The sequence below is a fragment of the Oncorhynchus nerka genome, linkage group LG12, assembly GCF_034236695.1.
Source record: "Oncorhynchus nerka isolate Pitt River linkage group LG12, Oner_Uvic_2.0, whole genome shotgun sequence".
Taxonomy (NCBI): domain Eukaryota; kingdom Metazoa; phylum Chordata; class Actinopteri; order Salmoniformes; family Salmonidae; genus Oncorhynchus; species Oncorhynchus nerka.
The window spans coordinates 20,657,537-20,666,987 of NC_088407.1; the positions used below are offsets into that span (position 1 = coordinate 20,657,537).

The 9,451-nt window shown below is 41.7% G+C and overlaps 1 protein-coding gene across 1 annotated transcript in view; it reads left to right on the plus strand.

The window, feature by feature from the left end:
* The window catches only part of LOC115137941 (calpain-1 catalytic subunit-like), a 40,812-nt gene extending 31,453 nt beyond the window's left edge, over nucleotides 1–9,359 (plus strand). The window contains exons 9-22 of the mRNA XM_029674259.2: nucleotides 2,078–2,152; nucleotides 2,305–2,465; nucleotides 2,804–2,964; nucleotides 3,125–3,136; nucleotides 4,081–4,292; nucleotides 4,515–4,554; nucleotides 5,220–5,285; nucleotides 5,373–5,430; nucleotides 5,705–5,769; nucleotides 6,478–6,546; nucleotides 6,716–6,794; nucleotides 7,520–7,636; nucleotides 7,851–7,909; nucleotides 8,235–9,359. Of these exons, the coding sequence (XP_029530119.1) occupies nucleotides 2,078–2,152; nucleotides 2,305–2,465; nucleotides 2,804–2,964; nucleotides 3,125–3,136; nucleotides 4,081–4,292; nucleotides 4,515–4,554; nucleotides 5,220–5,285; nucleotides 5,373–5,430; nucleotides 5,705–5,769; nucleotides 6,478–6,546; nucleotides 6,716–6,794; nucleotides 7,520–7,636; nucleotides 7,851–7,909; nucleotides 8,235–8,261 (1,201 nt within the window). The 3' untranslated portion in view covers nucleotides 8,262–9,359. The remainder of the gene's footprint in view (nucleotides 1–2,077; nucleotides 2,153–2,304; nucleotides 2,466–2,803; nucleotides 2,965–3,124; nucleotides 3,137–4,080; nucleotides 4,293–4,514; nucleotides 4,555–5,219; nucleotides 5,286–5,372; nucleotides 5,431–5,704; nucleotides 5,770–6,477; nucleotides 6,547–6,715; nucleotides 6,795–7,519; nucleotides 7,637–7,850; nucleotides 7,910–8,234) is intronic.
* The last annotated feature ends 92 nt before the right edge of the window (nucleotides 9,360–9,451 follow it).

A 9,451-nucleotide genomic window follows, 5' to 3' on the forward strand; every position in this document is an offset into this window, starting at 1 on the left:
GTTTACAACTATCATATCATATAACTAGTGAGTTTATAGTTGTCATATCATATATCATAAAACTAGTGAGTTTATAACTGTCATATCATATAACTAGTGAGTTTATAGTTGTCATATCATATATCATAAAACTAGTGAGTTTATAACTGTCATATCATATAACTAGTGAGTTTATAACTGTCATATCATAAAACTAGTGAGTTTATAGGTGTCATATCATATATCATAAAACTATTGAGTTTATAACTGTCATATCATAAAACTATTGAGTTTATAACTGTCATATCATAAAACTAGTGAGTTTATAGTTGTCATATCATATAACTAGTGAGTTTACAACTGTCATATCATATATCATAAAACTAGTGAGTTTATAACTGCCATATCATATTACTAGTGAGTTTATAGTTGTCATATCATATAGCATATCTAGTGAGATTATATCATATATTTAGTGGGGTTTTAGCTGTCATATCATATAACTAGTGAGTTTATAGTTGTCATATCATATATCATAAAACTAGTGAGTTTATAACTGTCATATCATATAACTAGTGAGTTTATAGTTGTCATATCATATAGCATATAACTAGTGAGTTTATAGTTGTCATATCATATATCATATAACTAGTGAGTTTATAGTTGTCATATCATATATGATAAAACTAGTGAGTTTATAGTTGTCATATCATATATCATATTACTAGTGAGTTTATAGTTGTCATATCATATATCATATAACTAGTGAGTTTATAGTTGTCATATCATATATGATAAAACTAGTGAGTTTATAGCTGTCATATCATATATCATATTACTAGTGAGTTTATAGTTGTCATATCATATAGCATATCTAGTGAGTTTATAACTGTCATATCATATAGCAAATCTAGTGAGTTTATAGTTGTCATATCATATATCATATAACTAGTGAGTTTATAGTTGTCATATGTCATAAAACTAGTGAGTTTATAGTTGGCATGTCATATATCATATTACTAGTGAGTTTATAGTTGTCATATCATATATCATATTACCAGTGAGATTATAGTTGTCATATCATATATCATATTACCAGTGAGTTTATAGCTGTCATATCATATAGCATATCTAGTGAGTTTATAGCTGTCATATCATATATCATATTACCAGTGAGTTTATAGTTGTCATATCATATAGCATATCTAGTGAGATTATAGCTGTCATATCATATAGCATATCTAGTGAGATTATAGCTGTCATATCATATAGCATATCTAGTGAGTTTATAGCTGTCATATCATATAGCATATCTAGTGAGATTATAGCTGTCATATCATATAGCATATCTAGTGAGATTATAGCTGTCATATCATATAGCATATCTAGTGAGTTTATAGCTGTCATATCATATATCATATTACCAGTGAGTTTATAGTTGTCATATCATATAGCATATTACCAGTGAGTTTATAGTTGTCATATCATATATCATATTACCAGTGAGTTTATAGTTGTCATATCATATATCATATTACCAGTGAGTTTATAGCTGTCATATCATATATCATATTACCAGTGAGTTTATAGTTGTCATATCATATATCATATTACCAGTGAGTTTATAGTTGTCATATCATATATCATATTACCAGTGAGTTTATAGCTGTCATATCATATAGCATATCTAGTGAGTTTATAGCTGTCATATCATATAGCATATCTAGTGAGATTATAGCTGTCATATCATATAGCATATCTAGTGAGTTTATAGCTGTCATATCATATAGCATATCTAGTGAGATTATAGCTGTCATATCATATAGCATATCTAGTGAGTTTATAGCTGTCATATCATATAGCATATCTAGTGAGATTATAGCTGTCATATCATATAGCATATCTAGTGAGATTATAGCTGTCATATCATATAGCATATCTAGTGAGTTTATAGCTGTCATATCATATAGCATATCTAGTGAGATTATAGCTGTCATATCATATAGCATATCTAGTGAGTTTATAGCTGTCATATCATATAACTACTATTTGTTGTTGAAATACAGACAGTGATGTGTTTTCATTGTGGATGTTTCAGCTCCAGAGAGTGGGAGGGTGTTGACCGCTCAGTCAGAGGGCGACTCCAGAACTGCAGTGAGGACGGAGAGTTCTGGTGAGTGTGTGTGTGTGTGTGTTTATGTGTATGTATTTGTGACACCAAGTCAGATGTCTTATTGGCCGATCGGTAGGATACTTGAGAGTATGTGTGCGCTAATGCATCGTATACCTGACCGACTCTCCATCTCCCTCCCTCCCTTCTATCAGGATGTCGTTCAGTGACTTCCTGCTTGAGTTCACACGTCTGGAGATCTGCAACCTGACAGCAGACGCTCTGGAGGCCACCCAGCAGAAGAAGTGGAGCTCAGCCGTCTACCAGGGGGAGTGGAGGTCAGGCAGCACGGCTGGGGGCTGCAGGAACTTCCCTGGTGAGGAGGGAGGATGGAAAAAAAGAGGCAGGGAAGGAGGCAGGGAAGCAGGCAGAGAACGAGGCAAGGAAGGAGGCAGAGGAGAGAGGGAAGTGGCCCAGGCAGGCTGTAGCAAAGAGAGAAGGATAAAGACAGTTACTCCTAGTCACTGAGTAAAGGAGTTGTTTTTCTCCCATGGTTAAGATTACGATGTGGGAGGGTTGGCTGAAGCTAGATATGTACCTAAAAGCAACTTCTACTGGATGCGTGAGGATAAAGAAATGGTGTCTAATAAACAGTTGACTAAAATGTTTCCTTCTCTAGATTCTTCTAATAACTGTTTCTCCCACAATCCCTAGCCACATTCTGGATCAACCCGCAATTCAAGGTTGCCCTGCAGCACCCCGACATAGCCGGCCAATCAGATTGCAGCTTCCTGGTGGCGCTCATGCAGAAGGACCGGAGAAAGAAACGGAAGGAGGGCAAAGACATGGAGACCATCGGTTTCGCCATCTACGAGGCAAGGAACTGATCTTTGTATCTGGTTAAACTTTTTTCATTGAGTTTTTTAAAGTGTGAGCAAGGGAGTACGACAGTTTGTCAAGGAAACTGTTTTTTGAACGAGTAGAATTGACTGGATGTTTCTATCTAACTCCTATCTTTTCTGTGTCTCTCTTCAGGTTCCTAATGAGGTATGTATATTCTGCTGGCCAGTATTCTTTGACGTTAGGTTGTAAGTTCATCTTGTGATAAGCTCTAAGAGTCCAGAATAACTATGATCCTGTTGGTCCATTTGCTAGATATTTAGAGTGCTTTAAAACCTGTTGGACAGTGTGTCATAGCTGAAGAAGTGGAATCCAGCCCAAAGGCCTATAATGGTTAGTGCAGCCTGGGGGCATTGGTGGCATTCTCCTCATGCTGTGGCAACAATGTGGTCTTAAAGGGGAGCTCTGCAGTTGCTGCATCCATTTTTTGGACTATTATGGTATGTAGGCATTATGGTATGTAGGCCGGCCTTGAAGAATAGAACATATCAGCTTGTTTTACTTCAATGTTTGTGAACAAAGTCAATTTAAACAAACACCAAATAGCCTTTAAACATAGTTGAAACTATCATTTCTATATCATAGATGGTCTTTCCTTGCATCCATAGTCAAAAGATTTGAGTGTTTACATTTCTCCAGCACCGTCCCGCAGCGTTTTACTGAAACGGGGATGGGGGAAAACGCTTTGTTATTGTTTCAACTGCTGATTGCCTCTTTAAGGTCAAAGCTCAGAGGTCAAGGGTTTAGATATTTACTTCCCTCACAGTTGGGGTTAGGTTCACCTAGAAGGGGGTGCAATGAACTCAACTTCCCTGAAGTGAACTAACTTGCCCACAGTGCTTTCTTCTCAGTATGTGGGCAGATCGGGGGTTAGAGGTCAAGGGTTAGAGTTCACTCACAGAGCTTTCCCTCCTCTCCATCCTCTTAGTACATGGGTTAGGTTCACCTAGTTTAACTAACTCACTCATACTGCTTTCCCCTGCCCTTAGTATGTGGGCAGATCAGGGGTTAAGGGTTAGAGGTTAGAGGTCAGGGGTTAGTGAGTTCACCTCCCTCACAGCATTTTCCCACTACTCTCTCTGTCCTCTTAGTACATTGGTAAATCAGGCGTCCACCTGAAGAGAGACTTCTTCCTGACGCACGGTTCCAGCGCCCGCTCTGAGCTCTTCATCAACCTGAGAGAGGTGAGCTCTCGCTTCCAGCTGCCTGCCGGGGAGTACATCATTGTCCCCTCCACCTTTGAACCCAAGAAGGAGGGAGACTTCGTCCTCAGAGTCTTCTCTGAGAAACCTGCCAACTATGAGTGAGTGATGGAGAAGTGAGAAGTGGACAGGAAATATGATAGGTTGATATGGAGATTGTGGATGGTATAAGGTGATGCATTTGATTGATAGGTTGATATGGAGATTGTGGATGGTATAAGGTGATGCATTTGATTGATAGGTTGATATGGAGATTGTGGATGGTATAAGGTGATGCATTTGATTGAAGGATATTCATACTTGTGTTATTTTCTGTCTGTTAGGGAGCTGGATGATGATGTCACAGCTGAACTACCAGCAGAGGTGAGTGGAGGAGACATGAGTTGTGTCCCAAATGTCACCTAATTCGCTAAATAGTGTGGTGCTTTTTATTAGGGTATTGGTTGAAAGTAGTGCACTATATAGGGATTAGGGAGTCCATTTTTTATACACTATTCCTAAACTAATCAAAGTGAAGAGTTTACATTCCTCTGTGAGTTTACATTCCTCTGTGAGTTTACATTCCTCTGTGAGTTTACATTCCTCTGGGAGTTTACATTCCTCTGGGAGTTTACATTCCTCTGTGAGTTTACATTCCTCTGGGAGTTTACATTCCTCTGTGAGTTTACATTCCTCTGTGAGTTTACATTCCTCTGGGAGTTTACATTCCTCTGTGAGTTTACATTCCTCTGTGAGTTTACATTCCTCTGTGAGTTTACATTCCTCTGGGAGTTTACATTCCTCTGTGAGTTTACATTCCTCTGGGAGTTTACATTCCTCTGGGAGTTTACATTCCTCTGTGATACATTCCTCTGTGAGTTTACATTCCTCTGTGAGTTTACATTCCTCTGGGAGTTTACATTCCTCTGTGAGTTTACATTCCTCTGGGAGTTTACATTCCTCTGGGAGTTTACATTCCTCTGGGAGTTTACATTCCTCTGTGAGTTTACATTCTTCTGGGAGTTTACATTCCTCTGTCTCTGTTTCAGACCGAGCTGGACGAGAGCCAGATCGACGCTGGCTTCAAGAGTCTGTTTAGACAACTGGCTGGAGAGGTGAGGAGTCGTGTTGGGCAATGAGGGTAGAGCAGAGTGAAGGGTCTGACGTAGTCTTTTCTCATGGTCTCTCTGTTCGGCCTACAGGACATGGAGATCAGTGCCACAGAGCTGCAGACTATTTTGAACAGGATCATGACCAAGCGTGAGTCCACAGGAATAGAATAAGTACACAGTATTCTACTCTGTATCTGTATGTGTGACTAAAACCAGCCACATGCCTTCAGCAGAGAACTAAACTGTCGTTTTTTCCTGTCAGAAACTTTACAGTGGAAATATGTAAATATTTGGATTTGGATATTACAGGTGCACTTCGAAAACGCAAAACGTGTTTTTCCACTTCTCTCGTTCTTTCTCCATCTTCCCCTATCTCTCTCTTCCTCTCTCTTTCTCTCTCTCTCTCTCGCTCTCCGATACAGACAAAGATCTGAAAACAGATGGATTTGGACCAGATTCCTGTCGGACTATGATCAACCTGATGGACGTATCCTTGGTGTATTGATGCATTTTATACAGTATTAGTCCTCTCTGTCTGTCTCTCTGCCTCTGCCTGTCTGATCTCTCTGTCTGTCTGCCTTGTCTGTCTGACTGTCTGGCTCTCTGTCTGTCTCTCTGCCTCTGCCTGTCTGATCTCTCTGTCTGTCTGTCTGGCTCTCTGTCTGTCTCTCTGCCTCTGCCTGTCTGATCTCTCTGTCTGTCTCTCTGCCTCTCTGTCTGTCTGCCTTGTCTGTATGTCTGTCTGTCTGTCTGACTGTCTGGCTCTCTGTCTGTCTCTCTGCCTCTGCCTGTCTGATCTCTCTGTCTGTCTGTCTGCCTTGTCTGTATGTCTGTCTGACTGTCTGGCTCTCTGTCTGTCTCTCTGCCTCTGCCTGTCTGATCTCTCTGTCTGTCTCTCTGCCTCTGCCTGTCTGATCTCTCTGTCTGTCTGTCTGCCTTGTCTGTATGTCTGTCTGACTGTCTGGCTCTCTGTCTGTCTCTCTGCCTCTGCCTGTCTGATCTCTCTGTCTGTCTCTCTGCCTCTGCCTGTCTGATCTCTCTGTCTGTCTGTCTGCCTTGTCTGTCTGTCTGACTGTCTGGCTCTCTGTCTGTCTCTCTGCCTCTGCCCGTCTGATCTCTCTGTCTGTCTGTCTGCCTTGTCTGTCTGTCTGACTGTCTGGCTCCCTAAACAAGGTTCCTTGACCGTGTCCTTCAGACTGATGGTAGTGGTAAACTAGGATTGACAGAGTTCCATGTGCTGTGGGAGAAGATCAAACGATACCTGGTGAGATTATCTTAAACATCTGTTCTGCTATTCACCTGAGTCATTCTGTGAAGCTGAGCCTTCTCTCTCTTCATGAGTTCCTTGTTGGTGTTCCTTGTCTAGTCTTGGTAGAGCCATTCCACTAGTTTCTTTATCTTTGTCTTCTTCCTCTCTCTTTCTCTCTCTCCAGACTATATTCCGTCAGTTTGACCTGGACAAGTCAGGCACCATGAGTTCCTATGAGATGAGGATGGCTCTGGAGGCAGCAGGTAAGTACAGCCCAGTCCCTCCTTTCCTTAAACCACGACCCACTTCCTTTGTAGTGAATCATCACTCTTTGTATTCAATCATAAAAACCAGGACACCTGACTACACCGGACACCTGACTACACCGGACACCTGACTACACCGGTCACCTGACTACACCGGACACCTGACTACACCGGTCACCTGACTACACCGGACACCTGACTACACCGGACACCTGACTACACCGGACACCTGACAACACCGGTCACCTGACTACACCGGACACCTGACTACACCGGTCACCTGACTACACCGGACACCTGACTACACCGGTCACCTGACTACACCGGTCACCTGACTACACCGGACACCTGACTACACCGGTCACCTGACTACACCGGACACCTGACTACACCGGACACCTGACTACACCGGTCACCTGACTACACCGGTCACCTGACTACACCGGTCACCTGACTACACCGGACACCTGACTACACCGGTCACCTGACTACACCGGACACCTGACTACACCGGACACCTGACTACACCGGACACCTGACTACACCGGTCACCTGACTACACCGGTCACCTGACTACACCGGACACCTGACTACACCGGTCACCTGACTACACCGGACACCTGACTACACCTGACACCTGCAGTCTGACCCACGGGAACTTTATGAAAGCATATCTAGCTTTGAAATGGTTCCCACCTTTGGTCTGTGTGTTATTTCCCCAGGGTTCAAGCTGACAAACCACCTGTTCCAGCTGATCATATTGCGTTACACTGAGGCCGACCTGGCAGTTGACTTTGACAACTTTGTTACCTGCCTGGTTAGGCTGGAGACCATGTTCAGTGAGTCATTTTGTCATATTTCCATACCTTTTTCCCCATTAAGTCCTTGTATTAATAAACTCACTTCAAATTGGCCATCAAACAATACTTGTCATAGTCTTGACTGTTGAGAATAATAGTATGTATTTGCATGATTATATGACGTACTGTACATTTATGAGCGCTTGAAAACAGGATAGCAATTTCTTACAATTCTCTCTCCACTACTTTACAGAGACCTTCAAGACGTTGGACACAGATGCTGATGGAGTCATACAACTCAACTTCTTCCAGGTCTGAAGATCTCCCATTTCTATCAATCTCATCTGTTTACCAGGTGTATACAGGAACCAGTGGAGGCTGCTGGGGAGGACGGCCCATAGCAATGGCTTGAATGGAGTCAATGGAACGGTATCAACCAATGAAAACCACGTGTGATACCATTCCATTGACTCCATTCCAGCCATTATTATGAGCCGTCCTCCCCTCAGCAGCCTCCACTGACAGGAAAAGGGAGAGATGTGTTTTTCTATCCCCTGTAGAGTGGAGGGAAGTTGGGATTTATTTTTGCAGTGGTCAGATAGTTTACCTCCTTTCCTTCTCCACCTTCTCTCTGCAGTGGATCAGCCTGACCATGTTTGCCTAGAGATGGACTCTGATGTTACGGCACCAGGCTGCACTCATGTCCTTTCAGAAGTGCCTTTCCCTGGACCCTCCTCTCCACGCTGCAGAGGTCCATGGATTTTAAAAACTCTTGGAATGTTTACAACATTTAGTATTGCGGGTCATCGTGTGCTAAAGCTTTGCCTGTTACCTTAGAAACAGAGGGGGCCGCAACATAAAAGTTGGTGGGAGATTTTTATACTGATTCCTATTGGATAGGAAGGAAACTGCCTAAACTTTTTGTTTACATCTTATGCCAAATTTCATTGATGCCTTGTGTCATATTTTCAACACGGGGCTTCCTTTCAGTAGCCAGTGTTTGTCAGTAATAGGTGAAGGGTGTGGTGTTAGTATGGAGCTTGCTGGGTCAAATGATCTCCTCTGCAGAGAGAGGGCAAAGCACTGTTGTTTTTCGGAAGTACTTGATCATCCTTAAGAGAATCCAATCACCCGCATGACAGTTTTATCATAGTCGGATATATCAATACTTTTCAATGGAGAAACGAACAATATCATTGTAATGCTGCATACTCACTTTGATATCCTCTTTTTTGGGGGGGGGAGGCCATAGAGACTTCAAGGATATGCCTTTATTTTATCTCATTTTTCAGTGTTCAAGGGGAACATAAATCATTTGATTGTTATTTTTGTATTTGAGATGTTGGTTATAAGGGATGACTGATTTGATTGGAATAGCAGGCCTGAAGCTGATGCATGTGATGTCAGATGTATTGATGTAGGGGAGCTATATAACCTCTATGAAGGTAGAGAAAAATGCACGTATCTTGGCGGAAAGAGAAATAAACAAACCTTTGAAAGTATAGATTGAGACATTTTCCCATCTTGCCAAATAGACTGATATTGAAGAGAGCAGATGCAGTATGACACTCATATTACCATTACACTATAGCTGACATTTCCTGTGTAGATGAATGCCAAAATGTCTTAAATGCATTATGCCATCACACGACTGTTGTTTACCATGTACACTCTGGACTCGTTATGCCATCTATCATGGAATGATCTAACTTCTCTAGATCGATCTTTTCAAAACTAATAAAAAACTTTCTGTACACAATGATATTAATGTGGATATGTCATAATTGGGGTTTTGAGCGAGGCTAAAAATCTGTTCTAAAATGAATATCAGACTCATGGAATGAGTCCCATTGT